The sequence below is a fragment of the Halichondria panicea genome, chromosome 14 (assembly GCF_963675165.1).
Source record: "Halichondria panicea chromosome 14, odHalPani1.1, whole genome shotgun sequence".
In the NCBI taxonomy this organism is placed as follows: domain Eukaryota; kingdom Metazoa; phylum Porifera; class Demospongiae; order Suberitida; family Halichondriidae; genus Halichondria; species Halichondria panicea.
Window position 1 is genome coordinate 2,905,764 of NC_087390.1, and position 24,015 is coordinate 2,929,778.

General features: G+C 42.6%; 4 protein-coding genes across 4 annotated transcripts; 2 read left to right on the forward strand and 2 right to left on the reverse strand.

Moving 5' to 3' along the window:
• Positions 1-68: 68 nt before the first annotated feature.
• Positions 69-4,214, reverse strand: LOC135347599 (uncharacterized). The gene is made up of 8 exons (XM_064545631.1): positions 4,054-4,214; positions 3,847-3,919; positions 2,402-3,678; positions 2,058-2,207; positions 1,711-1,778; positions 1,405-1,512; positions 783-992; positions 69-485 (listed from the first exon to the last, which is right to left on the reverse strand). The coding sequence occupies exons 1-8, from the start codon at positions 4,073-4,075 to the stop codon at positions 315-317; spliced, it is 2,079 nt and encodes a 692-aa protein (XP_064401701.1). The 5' UTR covers positions 4,076-4,214; the 3' UTR covers positions 69-314.
• A 149-nt stretch (positions 4,215-4,363) lies between these two features.
• On the reverse strand, positions 4,364-7,555 carry LOC135347615 (uncharacterized). Its single transcript, XM_064545648.1, has 5 exons — positions 7,306-7,555; positions 6,202-6,265; positions 5,812-5,904; positions 5,347-5,740; positions 4,364-5,294 (listed from the first exon to the last, which is right to left on the reverse strand). Exons 1-5 carry the CDS (start codon positions 7,346-7,348, stop codon positions 4,479-4,481), a joined length of 1,410 nt encoding a protein of 469 aa, XP_064401718.1. The 5' UTR covers positions 7,349-7,555; the 3' UTR covers positions 4,364-4,478.
• A 122-nt stretch (positions 7,556-7,677) lies between these two features.
• Positions 7,678-19,241, forward strand: LOC135347579 (mucin-2-like). Its single transcript, XM_064545607.1, has 9 exons — positions 7,678-7,857; positions 8,021-8,242; positions 10,218-10,353; positions 11,917-12,040; positions 13,589-13,637; positions 14,105-14,131; positions 14,407-14,559; positions 15,364-16,556; positions 16,709-19,241. The coding sequence occupies exons 1-9, from the start codon at positions 7,778-7,780 to the stop codon at positions 19,063-19,065; spliced, it is 4,341 nt and encodes a 1,446-aa protein (XP_064401677.1). The 5' UTR covers positions 7,678-7,777; the 3' UTR covers positions 19,066-19,241.
• A 38-nt stretch (positions 19,242-19,279) lies between these two features.
• Positions 19,280-23,939, forward strand: LOC135347606 (solute carrier family 2, facilitated glucose transporter member 3-like). The gene is made up of 13 exons (XM_064545640.1): positions 19,280-19,509; positions 19,635-19,772; positions 19,935-20,089; positions 20,323-20,438; positions 20,500-20,633; positions 21,046-21,202; positions 21,434-21,624; positions 21,684-21,788; positions 21,843-21,944; positions 21,999-22,101; positions 22,970-23,097; positions 23,335-23,451; positions 23,644-23,939. Exons 1-13 carry the CDS (start codon positions 19,357-19,359, stop codon positions 23,767-23,769), a joined length of 1,725 nt encoding a protein of 574 aa, XP_064401710.1. The 5' UTR covers positions 19,280-19,356; the 3' UTR covers positions 23,770-23,939.
• Positions 23,940-24,015: the final 76 nt, after the last annotated feature.

The following is a 24,015-nucleotide window of genomic DNA, read 5'->3' on the forward strand; positions in this document are numbered from 1 at the left end:
ATATTTTTATATGACTTTCGGCTTATTGGAGATTCATATCCGAGATTTGTATTGAAAGCAATTTACGGTTTTACTGCAAGAACACATGATGGCAATACAAATACAAAACTGACAAATAACATAGCAAGGGGATGATTACGACACAGGTGCATAATGAAAGGGTGTGCAATAATGCACTAATATACAAATGTGCAATTTCAACAATCAACCGAAAAGTGAAGGTGCAGTTTTCACATCGAAATTGTTTGGCGAACATCACAACAATGAGGACATACACAGGATGGACTTTACATAGAGTTGATTACACACTCTTCTCAGAATTTTGAAAAAATGAGCAGTCCGTCTTTGTATGGAGAGGGCACGTCAAAGCAAGGGCACAGCTGAAGCTTCATGGCTCCACCAGCAATGGCAATGTCTTCCTTGCCAACAGTGCGCCTTGTATGAAGGTTGGCTATCTCCCAGGCTGTAGAGATGTGTGGAGGAATCTGGGAGAGGAGAGAGAGAGAGTACATGATATCATTACTTATACAATGTATGCATGCAGCAACCAACACTGATATGCATGAATGCCAGAAATGTGCTGACACACTCAAACCAAAGCTCAATAATTATTATCCATTACATGTAGTCATTAGCTGCATGTCTATAGTGTCCTACAAACTTTGTGTGAATGCTATTTGTGTGAATGCTATAAAATAGGCAAACATTAAAATGTGCTGTCTATATAATTATAAGTCACAATAGTTTACATTCATTCATTGTCATAGTTACAGTGTACTCACCACATTCTCCAGAGGGCTGAGTGCTCGCTGCAGAGTCTCATGCTCAAGGCAGTAGATAACCGTGTCCAAACTCAAGACGTCCACTTCAATTTTACACATCCTCCTCTCCCCAAAGTTACGGGCAATCTCGGCCATTCGCGACCCAGAGGAGGGTCGACTCAAAATGTCTTCAAATCTCTTGCCAAGCAGTTTGACAAGACCAGGGGATGGCTGTGTAAGGAATGATGCAATGATGAGGTAATGCATATAGAGGCTTCAAATCGCTATGTTATGTCTGGAATGCACATACTTTATTTTATGGGCGTGAGGTATGAATAACATTAAGTACATAGAAACGAACGCTGCGTTGCTACATAACATGCGGAATAAACGTGGGATGATGTAGAAAGTCTATTCATTAGGTGCCCCCAGCACACGCGTCTCCAGGTATTGCAACACCAATTATATTCAGGGTGGTCTTGAAACCACAAGGGTCAACACCAGTAGGCACTGAAAACCACACCATTACCACCTAGCTACATAGAAGCACTAAAACTACACCATTTTTCACCCAGCCAACACAAAAGTTCATAATGAACTCTTGAAACTACATGTAGAAGCATTAAAACAACACACCACTCACCCAGCTTGAAGCACTGCTGATGTAAGGCTTGAATACATCATCGTACATCTGCTTGACTGCTTTCATATCCTCAATACGAGGATCGAATCCAGCCATGAGTTGAGATTGCTGGGGGAAACAGAAAATAGGGATAATGACATTTCCTTACAGTTGGTATTCACTGACAACAAAGAATTGCTTTTCCTTGTGTAGGGCAGATTTCATGAAATCAGCTCTAAAGGCACCACAATGAAAACATTTTTAGGAAGTACATGCCGACGTCACACACACAACATCCTGTACGTGCAATAAACTGAGTTGCCTTACCTCCATTTTGGCAAGCATGACAGGGAAGTCCAATAGCAGGTACACCCTCATTTTGCGGTCCACCCAAACTGTAATGCAAACAAGCACATGTCATTGACATACTTGAAAGCAAACACACAAAACCTCAATAGTGGTACACAGACCTAATTTGATTACTCTTACTGTACACCTACACACAACACAATAGACAATGCCATTAGGCAGCTGCTAAGCGATCTATGAAAACCACTTTGACGTGGGTTGTAATAATAGGATTTTAACTATCTTGGGAAATATTTATATATAGCTCAGGGGTCTCACTAAACTGTTTTGTAACACGGCCAATTTTGACAACACACAACACTCACCCAGGAAGCTTCCCCAGAAGCTCATTCTGTCCTCACTCCCACCAGTGTGAATGTTGGCCAGGGCATTGAGCACTTGCTGCACAATCAACTGTCTCCCACGAAGGTCTATCTTCTCTGAGTTGTCCGATAGAAACTTTTCCAGAGGCACACCTGCACATACGTAGGAGAGAAACATGAATAACGTACATGTACAACACATAAAAATAAACATCACTCACATGACACTATGTACATGTATGTGGTACTTTCACTAACACACACATTACAGGAAGTTTGGCTAACCACACAAACGCAAGAACACACATGGGAATATACACACACACAACACAATACTAAACACTTACAATCACGGGGTACTTTTGAGATGAGCTTGTGTCCCTCAGAATCGAGAACAAATTCACAAAGGTTGGCAGTGACATTGTTGGCCACTTTGAGGTCACACGGGTTATCCATACTCTCCTTAAATTTCTTGGTCATTTCACAGCAGTAGAACAGCGCCTTTAGACCCATCATTTGATCACTGGCAGACAAATCCTCACGAATTCCAAGCTCAAAACACCGCATACCGTTGTCACCAAAGCTGCGGATTGAGAAAGGGCCTTTCGTGGAGTTGGATGGTGTTATCGGGGTGTCAGTAGCTTTGGGGGATGGGGTGTGGTCACTTGCAGCTGGAGAGGACACTTGCACAGGATACGGTGTCTTTGGGGACGCTGTAATCGGTATGGGGGATAGTTGAGAGGTTGGAACAGAGTAGTTGGGAGCAACAAGTCCATGCACGCGTCGTGGTTTCACTTTTTGGTTCATCATCTTGATAAGGCTCAAATTCTCATCGATAGACCCGGGCTTTTGCTTGGACTCTTCTGTTGGCTGAACATTCACTTGGTTGGGGAAGGCTGCTTCGGGGGTAACGAGAGGGGACTGTACCAAATCTCCGAGGCCTGAAAACTGTGGATATTCCATTGGAACAGAATCTGGTGTTTGAGGGACAAAATCAGTTTTTCGCACTGCTACAGCATGTTGTTCATTGAACACCATCCCTCCAGGTAGAGAGAGACTGCATGGGCGTGTCTTGTCAAAGTCGTTGCCAAGTCCAATTACCATTGATGAATCTGGGGCACCAGCGTTGCTAAGTGGGGTGTATCCTGAGTGGGCACTGGAGTTGTCGTACGAGTACGAGTTGTACTCGTTGTTTAGGAAATCTGTAATCATTGGCTCGATCTGATCGATTCCGGCAAGTTCTTGGAAGAGCTCCTCCGATAGAAAATCACCAGATGCCGTGGGTGTGTACGGCAGTATAGTGGAACCACTTTGGTTGTTTTGTGGGTCATCGGACAGAGCAAAACTCAAAGCTTGTGTGCTCGATTGCAAAGCTTCGTAGAAGTGGCTGTTGATCATGGCATCCGATAGCACCAGAGTGTCATTCTGAGAAGTCCGGCTTGGATACTGGGTCAAATTGTTCTGCGAACTTGGGTCAGGCTGGTTGTATGTGGTCTGGTTGTTGGACTGCCTTGGGCTGCCCGGGTTGATAAGACGTTGTACGTTGTGCGCTCGACCATTCGGATCCAGGACAGCACTGGTACCCCCGTCAGAGGTTTCACTGACTTCAGAGCGGACATTGGAACTGTTTGTGTGTGTGTGTGTGTGTGCGTGCGATTGAGTATGTACGTATTAACAACTATATACAGCATACACAATGACAAAGAAAGATACAATAGGGTGTGTGTAGGCTAGGCTAAGAAATAGACTGCTTTAAAAGCAAAATGGGTGCATGTTGCAATTTTATGCGCACCTGCTGAAAATCTGCTGCATGTCCATTACAGCATCAGACTGTCCGTCACTCGACTGAACAGCTACCGAGTATTCTGTATGTGCATAGTGAAGCAGCTACAGTCATACACAGGCTTTGAACACAACAACTTTATAATCAATTTTTACAAGCTAGACACGGCTGGGTTTTTTAGCGAAAGTTTGGTCAATTTTCAACGGCACAACTCACCCATAAGTGTGTCTTGATCCATAACACTCTGGGAAACTATTTGAGAGGTAAAAAAGTCCAAATGCGCCTGGTGCTCGACTGACTGTCTTTAACGGTAGCTACTTGGAATTGGATTCGCGATCACTAATCATTGTATCCACCCAAATTTAGGAATAACGTCATCTGAAATTGTCTAAACATAGAATTCTTTCAACTCGTTCAATAAGATAAAAACGGTTATTATTTCCTGCTGCCATCTACACATTAGATTGTTGAAGTGTAGCATGGTAGATCTAGAATCTATGGATTATATATTATATTGAGAGTTAGACAAGAACATCAAAATGTAATACAAAGCCTGGGGACGAGGTTAATACAAATTGCATTGAAGCAGCCTGCCAATGCCAACAAATAAGTCAACAAATAATTATGCTACTAATTATAGTTCAGTTTAATAGTTTTTCTTTCTTAAGCTTATGCTTGAGCTGTCTGTTGGCCGTATCGATCGCTCTAATACATTCTCTCCACGCATTGATCTTGGGTTTCCCCGGTTCGAAAGGCCAATACCGAAAAACGTTTTCTTTAATAACATCAATCCAATCAGGATCCAATTTCTTCTTTCTTTTAGTACCTGATACATTAGACACCCTTCTTTCCTCCTCACTGAAAATACGTCGATTCAAATTGGCAGCAAAATTTGGGCGAGATTTTGCATTACTTGCGATTTCAATCAATACTGAGGAAAGTTCACCATCCTGCAACTTCTTACGGAACTGTTCCCAATCCATCAAGAGTATTGGAGTGGATACTTGAGGTATGATTTTGTCAGGTGGAGGGTTGTCGTAACGGCCACAATGTGTACAAGGTTGAGAGGGGAAACTGTCCTGTTCAGTATGAGGGGGTTGTTTCATCGGCTGCATTAAATTGGTAGAACCACCATTCAGAAGGAGGATAGCTTGAGCTTGATTTAGTGGAACTAGCTGTCCAGCTTGATTGAGTTGTGTCAAATCAACAGTCAACGGATCTATGTCTTTGATTCCTTTTAACATCTGTGCAAGCTCTTCACTGACCTCTGTTTTGTCTCCAATAGATACGCTCAAGTTGTTGTGTGGTTCACTATCTAGTTTAAGACTCAGGTGCTGATTTCCTGCTTTGAATGCCTGGGTAAATACACCGCTATCAAGGTTTCCAAGAGTAGATTTTGCTTTGTTGTCTTGAGCTTGAAGCGAGTCATGGCTCAGTAGTTCAAGTTGACTGAGTACCTGCAGGTTCGGAAAGTAATAAGTAAGTATACAGTCAAGCTATTAACACTACCTTGTGAGTGGAAGGTGTGGAGTAAGAAGCCTCGACAGGAGTAGTCCAATTTCCAGTCTCTAAGTTATGGCTACTTGCTGTGCTAGGCCTTTCAGTTGTCTCTTGATACGAGGTAGCAGCAATAGCAGGCATTTCTTCTTGGGCGGTTTTCCTCATACACCATTCGTAAGTTGCAGGGCCGAAATCGTCGAGGAATGGCTTGGGGTCTGGGGCTTGTTGCAGTTGTAGTGGCCAATCAAATCTTCGAGCTGGAGAGCCATATGATTCGCTAGTGCTCATCCAACTTGAAGATGAAGAGGTACGGGCAATCACCATCTGTGAGTCTGCGTACTCGTTGGGAGTGTTTGGGCTAGCAATACTCGCAGGTGGGTACGAATACTGGGATAATGGAGGCCTGCATGTGTGAGAGTGAACAATTTAGGAGCTATTATACCTACATGTACATGTACCTACATGTACATGTACCTTGTATAACCATTATGGAAAAGCAGACTGCTCTCATTTCTTGACGTTTCTGGGTAGACATTACGTGAAGTTTCTGTGCTGCTAATTCCAGGTCTGTGCATGTGGGTATGGTAATAATTATGTTATTTCATGTTGATTAGTTTCCACATCCACGAAAAGGCTTTATATTTTCCAAAAAGTAAAGCACGAGAGGTCCAACACTGCCCATTGTATCAGAATATTTCCTGATTATCGACATAATTATACATAAGCCCATCCATAGACTGACTAATAAGCATGCAACGAAATTATAGTTCATTAAAGACTACAATTGTACATGTGCTAAGTATCTCCATATCGAGTACTTAATTGGATTTGTTTCCACGGGATAAAACGATCATACTGTTTTACCTGTAGTAATCTTGTTGCTGCTGTAGGCTCCATCCTCCAGCCTGACTTTCGCTGGGCTGACAAACTGGAGAGCCGGGGTAGAAAATAATAGTCAGTGAATAATAGTCAGAGCACACTTGTAAACGATCCCCCCAGATGTTACAGCAATTAGCCTAATCACTACACAGGCTCTAGGAACAACCTTTCAATGGTGGTGTACTAACACGATAATAATTATAGCAATATTCTAAAGAGTCAACAGGGCTGTATCAGGATTTTAGATCAGGGGGGGCGAATTGAGCAAATGAAAAAAGGGGGGGGGCGAAGTCATCAGAATTATAGCAGTACAAATGCCTATTAATGAATCTGCCAGATCCTAGGGGGGTCGAAACTGTGCCCAGGGGGGGGGGCAAAATACCCCCCGCCCCCCCCCTCAGTGCAGCCCTGGTCAATAGTCCCTCTGGACTCACTTAGGTTTATAGTTATAGTTAGTTAGGTTTATAGGGCTAGAGTTTACAGTTTATTACGAAAGGGACTGTTTTAATAATAGCTGTTGTGGATGCTCTGGTGGGGGGGGGGGGCAATGGCGGATCCAGGGGAGTTTCAGTGATTTCAAATGAAACTCCCTTTGGCTAAGAGATCTGATCAACCAACTAACCGTAATTGATCCACTTCTGAGTGGCGCATCTCAGATCTTTTAGAACCCCAAGAGTTACGTTTAGCCCAGCTGGCGCTTATGTTCTACACAGCTAGTATAGTATAGACATTTTACAGAATATGGGCGTGGTCTAGCTCAGTTCCACTTGCTAGTGTACCGTTGTTCAGTAGTACAGTATGATGAAGTCAAGATGCAGGGGGTGATGTCTCAAACAAGCCTTTTTATAAGCGCCAGAAAAAAATAATGGATTCAAGGCAAGTCAAAGTTTGCAATGACACACCTGTGCGTGCACACGCGATTTTTTTTTCAATGAGCGAGCGCGCTTTGCGCTCACACTATTATTTGAAACCCCTTTTCCTTGATCCGCCTCACTGCATGGGGGGGGGGGTTAATTTACAGCGCAGGTTCATCTACGACGTGCTGATAGATCAACAGTATGGTACAGATACAACACTGTATAGGCCTACCTTCATCTGGCAGATCAAGATTGCTTCCTTTATAACTGTCCATGCTTTCTCATTCACACGTTACCGTAGCTTACAACAGATCTGTTTCTTCTGTCTGCGCGCCTCTTCACAGTGTTGTGTGCTGAGCTAGTTGTCAGTTTAAGCTAGTTAGGGCATTATCTTAGCTTAGCTTTGTTTATATAGCTCAGTGTTGCGTTTAACCGAACGCACACGTACACACGCACGCAGCAAACTCAGTTTGTAATGAACGTCAGTACTGTATAATTATTGTTCCAGAAAACTAGTCAGGAGGAGGGGTGTGTCCTACTGTAATCATTAGCCTAAGCTTCCGCTTTTGAAGGAAATTGTCTTCATGATGTGCGTTTCTTTACACGTACACAGGCACCATAAATTACAGCCAACAAATAGATCCTACATCTCTTGTAGTACGGTACTTGAGCTCAGAAAGTTTATAGAGTTCTCAAGTTTAGACATGCCTATCGAAGACGTTGAAAAGATAGTTCGCAAGGAGCCCATCGAGAACTACTACGATGTTGGAAATGAGCTTGGAAGGTGAGAGCAGTGCAAGTGCATTTTGTCGTGTCTAGTTGTGCTGCAGGTCTAGCTCTGCACAACTATAGCTTGTACTTATGCAAACATTACAAGCTTTAGTATTCACATGTGTGGTGTGAATTTGCTAATTATATATTATCGTAAATTTGTAAACATTGTGCAGAGGAAAGTTTGCCATCGTGAAGAGATGCACCGAGAAATCAAGTGGTACCCAATTTGCTGCTAAAGTACTAAAGAAACGTCGGCGTGGTAGATCCGTCCGAGAAGATATTCTTGTTGAGATTGACATAATGAGACAGGCCAATGGTAATGGCAAGCGTCCCAGAATTATCAAGCTGTATGAGGTTTTCGAGAGCTCCCATGAATTTCACATCATTCTTGAACTGTAAGTATTCTTTGTGGGTATCCAGAATGTAGCTGTGGTAGCTGTGGGCTCCTTTGGGCAAACCACATTTCCTCAACTTAGTTGCTTGTCTGCATACACATCTTCATTGTGTTCAAACATAGTCAATTCCCCTTTACAGAGAAAGCTTAGGTTGCATTGTATTATCGTGTTAGTACCACCATATAAAGTTATTTCAAAGAGATTGCGGTTGTTCTTAGAGCCTGTGGAGTGATTAGGCCAACACACAGAGTGTTCCAAGTTAGCTTGCTAGGCTGTAACTTGTTTGCCCTGAGGGATTAGTTTGCAAGAGTGTGTGTGGTTTTCCAGCCAAATAGCTGAGTGAATTTGGCTCTGTCTAGTTTATGTAGGAATTGTTTTACAAAGCCATCCCACAGTTTTCAGCATCACACAATGAACCTGCAACAGTCTTGTAATAGCAAGATGTGTGTTACAGTATAGTTATAACACTGTTCTGAGCACATGCAGCTTATGATGTGCCCCACTAGCTGTTGAAGCCAGCAATACTTGTAAGGTTGTAGTCTTAACACATCAAAGGGATCACCACCCACTTCAAAGGGAAAGGCTCAGCTGCTCCCTCTCACAGGCTAGCTAACATGTCACTTATTTTTAGTGGACTAAAAACTGCTCAAGTTAAACGCATGATATTCTTACTATAAGCATGTCTGTGTCGTGTATATTTGGCTCTGTTCTTTCTACTCGAATTCTTGGGATACCTAGTCGAATTACTCGATGATTCCTTTAAAGACATTGTTTGCTACATTCAATCACTCCACCCACATCGAATATCTCGCAGCTAGCATGCCTTCAGTTGTCATAGCTACCTCCTCTGGGCCTTTAAGACACGCTAAAGTTATGTATACGCTCTCAAAAGAGAGATGGCATTTCAGTGATTTATTGTCAAGGGCTGTGCCTTGTTTTGTGTGGTTGCTTAGATATATTGCATTCTTTTCAAAGTGTGGCCAGATAGATGAATGTCTCCACTGCTAACTTTTTCTATGTCAACAAACAAGTATTATAGAGGAGAAAACTTCAATTAGATGATATAATAATTATATATACGTAATAATTATACTCCTATAGCTAAGATCTCTTGTACTTAGATCTGAAGTGTGTACAGCATGCATCAAACTTTCCAGATATGTTATATTACTTAATTGTCACATGCATTGTCTTGTTCAATGAACTATTGTAGTTGCTTGATATTGTCTATATAGCTAGACTGGTTGCTAACCAGCGGGCCTTATTCGATCACCCTAATCCCGTTAGCATGGCCGCTAGTCACATGTTTTTGTAGTGGATGATGGCTTTGACTCAACATGCACCCATAAGTGGCTACTGTTACCAAAGCTTTTAGCCATTGTTCACATGTATAGTAGAAGTTGTTTCATATTGCATATACTGATCAGGGGAAAAATACACCAGCACTATCTTTTTCTCTCTGCACATACCTTAAGTTTTTGCTTTTACTTGTAAGTTACCTGTAACTAGCCAATGTTCATCCAATAGTCCACCTGTGAGTGTTCTAATTAACCACTACCTTCACAAGTTGCTTTGGGTTACCATACAGCCACTAGACACTACATAGTGTGTCTCCAGGGTGTGTGATTTGATTGTATATACTCCTACCTTCATTAGTGGCCTATTTGTTCTCAGATTAGTAGATATTGGAAGTATAAAATTATTAGGAGCTATAGCATGATAATAAATACTTGTAGTAGGGGCCTTTTTTATAGCCATGATGATATTACGTAGCTTGAGTATTTGATTAACGGATGTCTGCTGAAAAAGAAATTATGCATATCTATGCTGTATGTACCCTATTCAGTAGTATTTGTAACAGACAAAATGCAACCATTTATGATCAGTAGAGCAGTAAGAAAGGGAAATGAGTAATAAGATTACCTCTACCCTCCCACCCTCACAACCTCCCCCCCACACACGCACACATTCACAGGGCTACTGGTGGAGAGTTGTTTCGAGTGATAGCCATCGAGCCATTGGTGGAAGAGAAAGCGAGAGAGGTGGTGTTTCAAATCCTGGAGGGAGTGGAACATCTCCACACACTCAACATTGTGCATCTGGACTTGAAGGTATGTAGTTTCTCACACCTGGTCACTTTGATGTTGTATTGTCAGCAGACATTGTCCCATTGTAAGCGTATTCATTGGTGTTAATGTGTCATAGTGACAAGTCTGGCACTGTGCATGGAATGTGTGGAGTGTTTATGGAATGTATATAATGATCATTGTTGACTTCACTGGTCTGTCCCATAAAATAATAAGAAGTATAAGAGATCGTTTCCTTTCATTTCTTTCCTTCCTTAAATGCACCTGTGAAGTCACATCTTAGATCATATATAGCCCACGCATTGCTCATGCAGGCAGTGAGTTGCTTTGATCCCCCCCCCCCATGTGTGTGTTGTTTGTGTGTCAGTGTGTGCATAGGGGAGGGGAGTTAGTGTTGTGTAAGAGGATATACATTTTTGTTTGCTAATTAAGTGGCCTAATTAACCTGCTGATTTGGGTGATTTAATTAGCTCATGATTTGATTACAGACCAATTTTAGTCACTGTTGTGACCTTAATTTATCCAAATGTGATTTGATTCTCAAGAAGCTCAGCAAACCTCTCAAATGATTGTCAGATTGATCATTCCCCCAATGAACATGTTATAAATATATATACCCAAGCAATATAATTATTATACCCACTGCAGATGAACTTCAACATTATTATAATAATTATAGTCCCTGAAATTCAATACAACGTATTTGAGGGTCCAGTGTTGACGTATAATTATACTGATTCATTTCTGTGGCTGTATGAATAATTATGAGCTCTCAAAACCATCTGAGAAATGTTTGCTATTCTCTCTGAATGGACAACACAATTACTCAGTAATGTATCCCCAACGACCCCAAGGATCAAATTCACTAATTCCGTGCCTGAAGTAATTTGTCACACACGTCACGCACGCACAGTGATACCTTAACTTCTCTGCAAGAGAGAATCTAGGTCTTCTTTAATTTTACTGTCAGCTGTATGATTTGAGGATCTATATAACTTGTGCCTAGAGCATCCGATTCCTATAAGAAAGCTTTCATTCTGTAGCTCTTAAGGAACTAGTTCGTTACAGGCAGAGAATCCTAGATTGTTTTGTAGAGAGCTATAGACGTATTGTTTTTTTTTTATTGCATATAGCTACAAGCCCTATATAATCAAGTATACATATAGCCATAGAGATTTGATCTCACCATATACAGTAGTTCCCCAGCATTCCCCAGTATTTCCAGGCTGTATCAATGCTCTGATGGTTTTGCTCTGGTATGGCAGTTTTTGGCAGTGGCAGCAGCTGCTATTATTCGAGTAATTGCTGAGCATTGGCAACTAGCAACCTACAAGGTTCCGGCCAAGATGCTTAGCTTGTGAGCTGTGCTGCTCAAAGGGTTCTTTAATTACAAAGTTATGATGTAAGAGCGGCGAATTCCAATACTTGGAACTTGGACCAACATTATTCTAGGATGCGTACATTTTTCACACTATCATAAAAAATATTTTGGCGCATGCACACAAACTTTTCTGCACCTATTTTAGTTTCCTTGTTTGTATACGCACACATATTGTATAAAACTGTCTTCTTCTCACACACACACAGCCCGAGAATATCCTGCTGTACCGTAAAGGATCTCTGGACATTAAGATTGCCGACTTTGGCCTTTCTGTGCAAGTGAAGGAGGGACAAGAAATGAAGAACCTCGTGGGAACAGCCGAATATGTCTGTAAGTCTAACTAAATCTCAAAAGGGGAGGTGGGGCGTTAGAAGATCAAAGCATTTCATACATGTCCTGACTACATCAAAGATGTATAGAGCATAAATTCTACTTTTTAAAATTAAAAAAGATTTCCACTAGTGTGTTTATGCACTAATGTGGTATCATGGATCGGTCTAATGGTCCACAAAAATGCCTTGATCTTTTCACCAAATCAGAGAAGCATACAGCCCAGACATTAGTTTCTCATGCAATACAACGGTAGTTAAGTGTGTGTGCTTGGAGTCTAGCTAGGAATGTGCAGCACATGTGCTTTAATCCGTGTGAAATGAAAGGATGTACGTAGTGAGGTTTGATCTAACTTCCATTTTGCAAGTGTTGGCTTCTCCTAGCTTCTGTCTTGCTTGTGTTGTCTGAGTTTGTGGGTTTCAATCCTCGTGTCTTAGTTGGTTTCTACCGGCGATGGTAGTGACTGCTCGGGTATCAACAGTTTACATTTCTGGACTGCTTGAGATGCCTTTACTAACGGGATCCTTTCATGTGTTGTTTTAAGTACTAGCCGCAGCTCTGTGCAAAAAATACCAAATTATGTCGTGAATAGTATTGTAGGACTAGAGTTTATGTTTCTAATGCTGTAATTGTAATAGAGTTGATATTTTATGCATAACTGTACGTAACACTAAACACATTGATTATGTAGGAATGTGACTTAAGTTAATTAATATGCTGACTAAAAATTGCCGTGATTCTATTATTTATTCGCACATTTCGTTCACCCCCACAGAAGCCTTTCTCCATAGGCTTGTATATCGAGTAATCTAACAGCTTCTGATCACTCAAAGTGCTCAAATGTTCCTTTTTAGGGCGTGATTGGTCTCGATCAGAACGGTAGTTTATTAGACCTTTATTGGGCCAAGTGTGCATGGAATGTAATATCACCGACGTAGCTCTTAGCATGTACAACGTTATTCTTTAATAGTAGACTTACTCTCTTTGCCACTAACTATATGGACCTATACATTCTTCCGGAATCTAATTCTTGGCCTTCTCACGCGATATCCAACAGTTGTGTAGTACGTGAGCACAATATTGTCTCCAGTTCTCATGGCTAGCTGATTGTTTGTTGATGAAGGAGCTCTTGTACTTTGGAATGTCTGTAGTCTTGGTGATCAGACCTGTTAGCTGTGTTGATCTGGACGGCAAGTACCTGTTGTTCTCATGTTCTAGACATGTCCACCTACAAGTGTGTGTGTCCACATGTTGACTAATTTTGTTTAATGTTGCATGTTATCATACAATTGCACTACTGAACCCAAAATGTTTGTTGAGTGAAGATGTGAGTTATGTCTGGTTTCAATATCAGAGGGCTCCTGTTCTGATTACAGTGTCTTTGAGCTATACAATATCGTGTACTGCAAAGTATGCAAGACTGCATGCATGGCTTAGCATTACACGTACCTTTTATCAGGTTACCATTCTCACATGTTATATGCACACCTCTGGGTCATTAAGTAATACTACCACATATCATTGACATTAATGTGTTTGTACGTGCAGCTCCGGAGATCTTGAACTTTGAGCCCCTGAGCACGTTCAGTGACATATGGTAAGTACGCATGCATGCATGTATGCACACTCACTGTACTTTTAGTAATACTCCAGCAAAAACTATACAGCCTAATTTGCTGCAACTTCATTCCCTATAGACTTCACTCTAAGTAGTGGAGTCTGTTGAAGCAAGCCACGTATATATATAGAAGTTAATTGTGTGTTTCCCTGTTAGTCTTATTAGTAGTGCATGACATAACGTTATGTTTCTGTATTACCTTAAGAGTTCGGTGGCCATCTGTTGACTGTGTGTGTTGTATGATCAACACCCAGTGCCTCAGGGCCAAACACTGCACTTGGGGGGATCGTGAGTGGGGTCCATTTTAGGAGATTGATGAAAACAAAACACAGGCTTTATTTATTTATTGTGTATCCTAATGGAAGGCACATGACTCTGCATATTGAGATGGGTGTGTGTGTGTATGCTGGGTGTAGTGTTTTCATTTATTGTTTTTATTCTTGCAGGAGTATTGGAGCTCTGACCTATGCACTGTGAGTGGCTGTTGTGTTGTGCTTTATGTTATAATACTGCATCCTGTACGGTTTGTGCTCGTGCAGTTTGCATATAGAGAGAGCATGCGTTTCTGTAACAACTATTGGATGCCCTAAACTAGCCCATAAATTATTGCAAAATGCTTATAATTTAGTGATTAAATAGCACACGTACCTCACCCTATGTAAACTGTTTAAAAATGTCATGCTCCATATGTAAGTATAGCTAAAGAGTTCTCCCATGATACCACAAGTAACCCCATTCCCTCTTACAGGATGACTGGCTACTCCCCGTTCCAAGGCGAGACTCACCAGGAGACGTTCCTCAACGTGTCCATGGCTGACTATGACTTTGATGATGAGTTGTTTGAGCAAGTCTCTAATGAAGCGAAGGATTTTATTGAGAAACTGCTGATACTGCGTCCAAAGTAAGTCGATTACCATGCACACATATATATATATGCATGCTATCAGTAAGGCAACTCGACAATAAATAAGTCATGCAACTCTAGCTAGTGTGTGGGTGAGCACAAAAAGGAATCAGTGTCAGTAATATTATTTATTTGCAGTTTTAAATTAGACAGGTGGCCTTGGCAAAATATTAGTGATCTCTGATACCACACAAGGACTTATTCCGCCCACTATTATTGTGTGCAACCACCCACTCACTCAAGCACCGTTCTCTCTTACTGGGTTACGACGACCATATATAGTCATTACCCACCTCTGCATATCTTTATCTATAAATACCTTGATATTTGATTACTTAAAAGGCTCATAGTATTGTCCATTATGGCCAATATATCGGATTACAGCTAAGCATGTGGCCGTAATTGTATGTTGCATTAAACCTAAATGCTATATACATCACTATACCAACAAGTTTGTATTTAGTCAGACAGTGCATGGGCTTTGTGTGTGGTATGTGTTGTGTATATATGGTGGCATAAACAATGCTGGCTCCAATCGGCTGAGGCATCTCATTTGGCCCATTGAATTACACTCCAGTCTAGGGATTACTTGAATGCATTGTGGTCATAAATGGTCATGCTCTGATGATTTGTGGGTGTTGTGAGAAATCCCATAGGCTTCAGGAGACTGCCAGTTTATTATGTCTGGCTGATTGTATACCTGCTAATTACTGCTTCAATTGCTTCCCTTTTCATTCTGTAACATAAAGACTGTTGATTCACACTCCCTCTCCCCCCCCCCCCCCCCACACACACACGCAGAAAGAGACTCACAGCTGCTAAGTGTCTACAGCACCCCTGGATGAAGGCTCGTAGTGCCAACCTGAACAGTTCAACCTCGTCCCTCGATTCAGCCGTGTGTATCGACTCCACCTCATCCATGGAACCATCTCCTTCCAGCTCCACCTCCTCCTCATTTGAACCCGCTCCCTCTACTCCCACGACAACCTCGGCACCGATCATGTCCAAACCAGAGGATGTCAAAAAGCTCAGCCAAAGCCTCACAACATCTTTAGTCACCGAGAGACACGTAGCTGACTCAAAGCCAAAGAACAAAGACACTCAAAGTGCTCCAAAAGAGATAGAAAGCTCGTCAAAGAAAGATGTACAATCACCTGAAACTTCCATTCCTGAACTACAATCTACCAAAGGAGATGGTGTGCAAGCTCCGCCCATTTCTCCCCCGTTGAGTACAGGGTCTAGCACTAGCACCCTCCGAGGTGGTGATTCTTTCGAGAGTATTCCAACACTCAAAGAAGACACGGGAAAATCGAAAACAAAAGTGGATCTGACGGACAGTGGCGCAGAAAAAGAGGTGTCACCGAAATCTAAAAACGCTGATAGTACTGATAGCACATCTACAAGTTACAAGTACAGTTCGAGATTCACTAGGGATTCAAACGCTTCAGAGTCCAAAGTATTAAGGAAATCGACATCTCCGAGCTCGTCTTTTGATAAGAAGTACAGGTCCTCCAGGAGCACCTCTGAGGAAAAAGAGACTACTCTGTCTGATGCCAGCAAGCCTAAGCTCGAATCCAAAGACACTGAAAAATCAACTAGTGAGAGTAAGTACACACCGCCTGCAGAGAAAGAGTCAACAGCAAAGGCATATCGATACACGCCTAAATATACCCCTAGAGAGAGTGGGTCCAGGTCTCCTAGAGAGGACTGCATCTCACCAACTAAAGCGGAGCAGAGGCCTAGCTCAAGAAACTCACCACTCGAGATACGCAGTGAAGAGCCTTACAAGAGGAGGATTGGATCCAGAACCAGCTCACTCGAGAACACTCAAGAAGATTCCACCGGCTATAGGTCGCGAAGATTTGCAGCTAACAGTGCAAATAGTTCTACGGAGGACACTAAGTCGAGTTCAGTAGTGGAGAAACAATTGCCAACGTCTAAAGTGACCATTACCGATGTCACTAGCAAGACTGCTTCAACGGAATGCACTACCAGTGAGTTAGGTGCATGGGGTGTGTGTAGTTGAATTGTACAACATTATGTACATACATGCGTACCTTTATTGTATTCCAATACATTTTTTAGCAATACTCTTGCACATATTCTGCATATGTATTTTATTATTGACATGTTTTCTTTCCTTCAGGTCCTCCACTGTCCACTATGTTGAGCAAGCCCACGACAGAACCAGCCAAGATCTCACCCACAAAGACGAAACGTACCACTTCCATGGAGTCAGATACAGACTACGGCTCTGGTAGCTCACGTTCCAGTTCCCTCGAGACCACCCCCTCCACGAAACAGGATAACAAGTACGCCCTCGACAGGGTTCCTATTGGTCGATCTCGAGAGAGAACCAGTGAGAGTTATGTCACCAAGTCATCCACCTTGGAGCGACCGTACAAGACCAGTTTGACATCCTCCTACGATTCTCAGAGAGATAAACATTTAGAATCAGTCACCACTGCTGCTCTAAGGAGCCAAACCCTGGGCCGTAAATCGGCCCTTAATTCAACTTCAAACTCGTCGACACGCTTGGCTAGCACTCTGGACCGTAAGCGTCCTCCTTCAAGTCGAATAGCCTCCTCTGATGTGACTAGCCTCAACCCCGCTACCATAGAGAGCCTGGAGAAACTGGAGAGGATTAAAAGACGAGATCATCATCGACCCCTAACCCCCGAGCCTGAAAGTCCAGGGGTCACTCAGATCAAGATGCTGCAATCACCAGAACGACAATCACGAAGGAAGAGTGAAGGGAACCATCCGATAGGTCATTTGATTGGTCACCTGACCTGTACTCCCAGTACACTACCTGAAGAACCCGAGATTGGTGCGGAAAAGGATACTAACACGGTTGAAAGCACACAGGAAACGAATATTCCTCAAACTACAGAGAAACCAGATGCCATTAAAAATACACCAGACATTGTGGTGGAAAGTGCAGTTAAAGATACTGGAGACTTGAAAACAGGCAGCAAAGATGTCGTAAAGGTTTCTGTCACAACTGATGATTCGATTAAGACTGTTCAAAGTAGTATAGAAGTATCGAGCAAAACTACAGAGAAAGATGACAGTAAAGATGACTCGCCAAACAAAACTGAAAATGCTATTGTACAGAGGAAAGAAAGAGTAGCTGAGGTAGGGAAGAAAGAAGGACTCTCTCGAACAATGAGTCAACCTCCCAAATCTACCTCGCCCTCGGACGATCGCAAGTCAAAGTATAAGTCCTCCACAGACAATGTGTACACCCTCGTTTCCCGCTCACCGATTGAGTCAGTGTGGGGGAGTTTTCGTTCCGAGAAAACAACGTCAATCCGTACCAAGACGAGGGACGATCACAGTTGGCGAGTCAAAACCCCAACATCCGATTCCCCCCGAAGTACTCAAATAAAGTGTGATTCTCCGAATACATCCCGCTCCAACACACCTACTTCCCCTCCTTTGCGTAAACCTGACGAGGTTAAACGTGAGAATTCGTTTGGATCACGCTCATCCACACCAACTTCTCCCCTTGTCAAGGATACAGACAAACCCTTAAGAGAAGGTCGATCAAGCCCCAAAATTACCTACACTTCTGTGAAGATCGAGGAAAGAATAACCAGCCCTACTCCTAAAGCACCAGTAGTCAAGGAAACTTCTGAAGAGAGTCCGAAAGCAATAGTTCATCATTCTAAGAGTCCAACCCCACTTCGCAGTACAGAGGTGAAACTAAGAACACGTTTGACCACTTCCCCCGGACGAGACCATCGCCGACCAAAGTCACGTGATTGTGAGGCCATGAGAGCAAAGAAAATCGAGCAGAGGAAGACACCAGTTCTGACTCCCGAGGCATTGGAAGCTTTGGACTCAATGCTCAAATGTGGCGTCACTGATGACAGTGACGTACTGGAAACGTGTGTGGAGGAGGAAGAACCAAAAGAGACATCCTATTTGAAGTTTGAACCTCGCGTTGCATCTCCTGAAAAGAGAGTCACTCTCGATTCCAAACCATCTGTTCTCAATGAGCCCGCAATGCCCAGTGCAGTGAGAAAGGTGCTGCTTGAAGATAAAAGACAGACAAAAAGTGCGAGCACACTCAGTAACGAACGTGACTCCCTCCCCGTGTGCCCGGAGGTGGGGGAACCCCCTTCTGATGCATTCTCGCAGAGTATGGACGCGAGATTGTCTCTCTCCAGCAAAGGTCGTTTCCGACATTCGTTTTCCGGTGGCATTTCCACCTCTCTATCGATGACAGACTTGTCTCAGATTGGTAAGAAAGAAAGCAAAGCTCGACGTGTGGGGAGATCTAATAGCAAGCGATTGATTGGACGCTCGGCAATCGATTCATACGTATCAGACAATCGTACCAGCCCTTCGCGTCGAGGATCTGGTTCTGGTACTCTCTCTGTTACAAGTTTGCAAAGCTCATCATCAAGTACTCTCCCGGCTACTAAAATACTCAGTGGGAGAGGTATTGACTATAAAGAGAAAAAACCTGAAAGAAGGTTTAGATTATTCAAGTAATTTTGCATTGACTGTTTACATGTCAGCCTTATTTATCCTGTTTGTATATTTGCATATGTGTGTTGTTTTACATAAAGATTCAGCTCTTTTGTGCATACTCATGGTCATGTCATCTGTGTAAATGTGTGTTTATTTTTTTATCAATAGTGCTGCAGTTAAAACACATTTCAAATTTGTAGTTAATGATCTTTACCTGATACAAATTATTACAATGTGAGTGATCGACCTCTACCAAATCATGTGACCAAACTACAGCTAAGCTAAAATTTTAATTTAGATTCTGATCTTAGAATGTCAGAGGTTAAGGTTGCAGCTATGTCGGAGAAGGAGCCACTACTGGGTGATGCAGAGCTAGAGAAGTTGGAGGGGGCGATTGTGGGTGGTGCCGAGCAAAGCTACAGCAGCTTCCCTGATCCTAGAGTGGTCCCTAACCCAACACAGGCGGTAGGTGGCCATCATAATTATTATTGCTAGCTTAGTAGGTTAGTAGGTTGTATTATGCAGAATTAATAGCTAGGTGTGGCTGCAAGAAAATGAGATGTAGAACCAAGCGTCGTCTTTTTCTGCAGGGGGTCATACAGTCGAACCAGCCGAAGAGCAAGTGGGAGGGGCTGACCTTTGCCCTCATCCTCTCGGTGGCGGCTGCAGTGGTAGGCTCCAGTACTCAGTTTGGGTTTAACACAGGTGTCATCAACAGCCCCAAGAAAGTGAGTGGGAGCAGTCCTAAAACTAACGCATTTGGTGACATTTACTGTTAAAAAAACTTGCTTGAAAAACACATGTGTCATAATATTATTTTCAGCTACCAAACATACAGATGTGTTGTACGTATAATTATGGTTATGTATTTGGGTCATGTGGCTTTCCAGGCGATCCAGTCTTCATTTCCGTCCAATGGAACGGTACTGGGTGTGGCCTCTGTTCCATTCAGTGATGACCTGATGACTGTTGCCGTGGCAATTTTTGCTGTAGGGGGTATGATGGGAGCTCTACCAGCTGGGGTCATTGCAGACTACATTGGAAGGTATTGTTCACCATCTGTTTCATAAGCACTCGGTAATTTCCTATTTTAATTCTGTCACATGTGACTTGTGATTGTAGACAATAAAAAGAACAACAGTAGAAACCTTTTGTCTAATGATATAATTGATAACATTTAGTTTTAGCATGACCTTATTTTAGTAACATCTGCATGACCTTTGCATTTGTATTGCACTACCTTGATTGCTAGGTGACAATCCTCCCCTCCCTGCATAGGAAGTATACTCTCCTCCTTAACAACATACTGCTGGTGGTGGCAGTGCTCCTGCAGTCATTTGCAATACACCCGTTCATGTTTATTGCCGGCAGAATCGTCGTGGGAATCAACTCAGGTAAGAAAACAATCGTTCACTAAGAGTTACCAGCTGAGCTTCGTAATTTTATTCATTGCAGGAATCAACAGTGTTGTGGTGCCATTGTACATATCGGAGATCTCTCCTGTCAGCATGCGAGGGTCGTTAGGGGTGTGTCATCAGATGGCTATCACCACTACTATACTGCTCTCGGAGATACTGGGTCTCAACATTGTAAGTGTCTGTGTGTGGTGGAAGGGGGGAGGTTTCGGCTGCTCGATAATAATATTGTCTGTCAGGGTGTCATACAGGGGGAGGGAAGGGGATATCCCCCCCCTAAAATTTGCTACTAGTTGTATGACTGAGTGTCCATAGCTGGACATTTTACATACTAACAGGGTATTGAAACAGTTGACCTTTTTTTTTAGTGGTTACTTTTCTTATTTCCTCCCTCTACTTCAAAATCCTGTATGACACCCTGCCTGTACACTTGCAAATTAATTGTACAAAGCAAACACACACCGTAGACCCTTTCTAGTGATGTGATGCTCTAGCTGTTATGATACTAACCCCAATTCCTCGTTTTAACCGTCATATCATTATACCTATTACAAAAGATTTGATTGGTGCACTCATCATCCCCTAGGCCCTTGGTCGCCCTGACAGCGAGTTCTACGGCTGGCGTGTTCTGTTTGCGTTCCCCCTCCTGTTCTCTGTGTTCCAACTGGTGACCCTGCCATTCTGTCCTGAGAGCCCCAAATACCTCTTCCTCAAGAAGAGAAAAGAGAGGGGAGCTATAGAAGGTGAGAAGTCTTTAGTAGATCCTGTATGCAATATATTGAGTGCAAGTGTGTGTTTATGCTATTACTGTGGAAAGTTCAATTCTTAGGTAGTTACATGTACGTGTAAGAGATAGTAAAGCTTCAAGAAAAATATCTGCTAGAGAGGCTAGGGCTTGTTTTCAGTTAATTAGAGTAGTAGCAACATATGATTGTGTACATAACTGATACATGATTTTCCTGTTGCCATGACAGCCCTCAAACGGCTCCGAGGGTCGGCCAGTATCGACGATGAGCTACAGAACATGACAGAAGAGTTAGAGGAGCTACAAAAACCAAAAGAGAGACTCAAATTCTCCAACTTTCTCTTCCGACCCTCTCTCCGACTAGCCGTGATCGTCAGTATTGTACTGCACCTGTCACAACAGCTCAGCGGAATTGTGGGGGTAAGTATAATGATTTGTTGTCACTAGCTGTTATTATACCAAATATTTTCGTTCTGCAGATTTTCTACTACAGCACTGACTTGTTCAAGGCTGCTGGACTTTCCAATGGTGACATTGCCACGGTAGCAGTGGGAGTGGTTTTAGTGATATTCACTCTAATAACGGTTAGTACGCGTACCCTTCACCCTCACACCGATCACACCCTCACACCCTCACAGGTGTTCCTCATAGAAGTGGTGGGCCGGCGGACGCTCATGTTATACGGCCTGGGGGGAATGGCCATTTGTTTTGCCTTCCTCACAAGTATGTTCTGCTTCAAGGTATATGTACCTCAGTTAATAGCCACCCTCTAATCAATACCTCCTACCCTACAGGATGGTTTCTATAGCAACGCTGGTGACACGGACATAACTGCCCCAGGTGTTCTACTCATCGTGGCTAGTCTGGGAATCACTGCTCTGTTTGCCCTCGGACCAGGTGGGTGGAGGGGAAGGGAGGGGTTTTAAAGTGTGCTACTGTATTACTATAATGTTTTGCGAGCATCAAACATTTGTGAACTTTGCGATGGTTGATCAATTCGCAACATTAAAATTCGCAAAACCTAAAGTGTTAAATACACACGATCCTTACCAGAACGCAGATCGCAAAGGGTCAAATTTTCTGCTGATTTGGCTCATTCGCAAAGGTTTTTCACCCGCAAAATATTCTAGTAATAATTATGGTAGCTAGCTCACATACAAGGAAGGCTAGGGGCTACATTTGGCGAAATGAATTTAGCTACGTCCTTGGCACAAACTACCCACACCAAATCACGATGATTGAATAATGGGCCTTAATTGTATTGTACAAACTTTTGCGGAAAGACCGTAAATTTAATTTTCACGGAATAGCTAGCCTTTTGCAGTATGCATGCATGCATGCATTTAAATTCGTGGATATATTTAATCTAACTGCGAACATTAAATTTATACCCTCGAAATATACCCACTATACGGTAGTGTCAGAGCAATTGCCCACTGTGCATGCTGTAATGGTTGACTATGATATATGATTACCATATAGCGGGTAATTTTCGTGGGGTAAATTATTCGTTATTTTCGTGGGCAAGCTGACCTCCACGAAATGTTAACGTAGGCGTGGCTTACCAGAACGTATGAATGCAGTGCAGGCAACGAGACTAAACGAAATTTTTACTCACGAAAACCACCGTTTCTCGAGTTGAACAAATTTTTTACCCCACGAAAATTACCCGCTATACGGTATAAGGTTTGCATTATTGGGTGTACATTACATGTAGGTCAACTGTACCCTGATTCACTATAGTACATGCCACGCCCCCTCTCAGGTGCTATTCCCTGGCTGATGGTCTCGGAGATGTTCCTACAAGAGAGCCGTGCTGTGGCTGTCACCATAGCAACCATTGTGAACTGGTTGGCAAACTTTGTAGTTGGTCTCGCCTTTCCCTACATCCTGGTATGTGAGCTACACTATCTTGTAGACATTTGTAAAGATAGCGCTAAATTTTAAGCAAGAAACACAAGGCTTTAATTGGTTTTGGCCCTCTAAGATATTTGATCTAAGCATACTACCATGTTAAGCCTCTTTAGGAGCGAAACAACTGGAGGTCAATTTTGTGATCCCTCCATTCTCTGTCAACAAACTTGAAATGTAATGTCCTGTTGACACATTCTTCTCTCTCTGTTTCCATAGAAATACCTTTACCCGTATGGCACTGGCCTGTTCATTGTCAGCTGTGCACTGATCTGGTTGTTCCTCTACTTCTTCCTCCCTGAGACCAAGGGCCGCTACGTGGAGGACATTACACAGGTGGGTGTGGTTGTGTGTAACTAGGTTACGTGTAGAGATTACGGGACAGTGTGTGCTTACATAACTTGAATGTCAATGTACTTTGATACGTACATGTTAGAACAGTTTGTGTTCGCTGGAATATTACAAGTACAATCACGCATGTGTGTGTGACGTGTTTTGAAGTGCACGTTTACACTTTCTGTCCTACAGGAGTTCAAGATAAAGACTGGAGAGGTTGCCGATAGCAACAGGAGCCGAGCAAGGTCAGAGTCAGGTGGTCTGTTAGTGACTGACGCTCAACTAGTAAACTCTGCGACTCCTGTACACAAAACTTGACGAGTGTTGATTTAAAATCCCATTGATCATTATTTTGGTGGCCTAGCTATCTTAGCAGTTTGTGTCCATTGACTCCGCCATATATATTTTAATTGCTGTTTTGACTCAATCATAATTATATACTTGTTTGTGTTTGTTGAGCATGACATTGATATTGTGTTGTCACTTAAGCGTCATAGCTACGTCTATTATACTGATTAGCATGCTTTTAAGTGTAGATGTCTGTGAAAGAACAATTGATTTACA

Coding starts and splice junctions, on each gene's coding strand:
- LOC135347599 (XM_064545631.1), bottom strand. CDS start 4,075: ATGGATCAAGACACACTTATGG. Junction 3,920..4,053: donor GGATCAAGACACACTTATGG/GTGAGTTGTGCC, acceptor ATGCACATACAG/AATACTCGGTAGCTGTTCAG. Junction 2,208..2,401: donor CTCAAAAGTACCCCGTGATT/GTAAGTGTTTAG, acceptor ACGTATGTGCAG/GTGTGCCTCTGGAAAAGTTT.
- LOC135347615 (XM_064545648.1), bottom strand. CDS start 7,348: ATGGACAGTTATAAAGGAAGCAATCTTGATCTGCCAGATGAAG. Junction 5,741..5,811: donor TTCCATAATGGTTATACAAG/GTACATGTACAT, acceptor TCACACATGCAG/GCCTCCATTATCCCAGTATT. Junction 5,295..5,346: donor CCACACCTTCCACTCACAAG/GTAGTGTTAATA, acceptor CCGAACCTGCAG/GTACTCAGTCAACTTGAACT.
- LOC135347579 (XM_064545607.1), top strand. CDS start 7,778: ATGCCTATCGAAGACGTTGAAAAGATAGTTCGCAAGGAGCCCATCGAG. Junction 7,858..8,020: donor GTTGGAAATGAGCTTGGAAG/GTGAGAGCAGTG, acceptor AACATTGTGCAG/AGGAAAGTTTGCCATCGTGA. Junction 13,638..14,104: donor AGCACGTTCAGTGACATATG/GTAAGTACGCAT, acceptor TTATTCTTGCAG/GAGTATTGGAGCTCTGACCT.
- LOC135347606 (XM_064545640.1), top strand. CDS start 19,357: ATGTCAGAGGTTAAGGTTGCAGCTATGTCGGAGAAGGAGCCACTACTG. Junction 21,203..21,433: donor AGAGAGGGGAGCTATAGAAG/GTGAGAAGTCTT, acceptor TTGCCATGACAG/CCCTCAAACGGCTCCGAGGG. Junction 22,102..22,969: donor TCTGTTTGCCCTCGGACCAG/GTGGGTGGAGGG, acceptor GCCCCCTCTCAG/GTGCTATTCCCTGGCTGATG.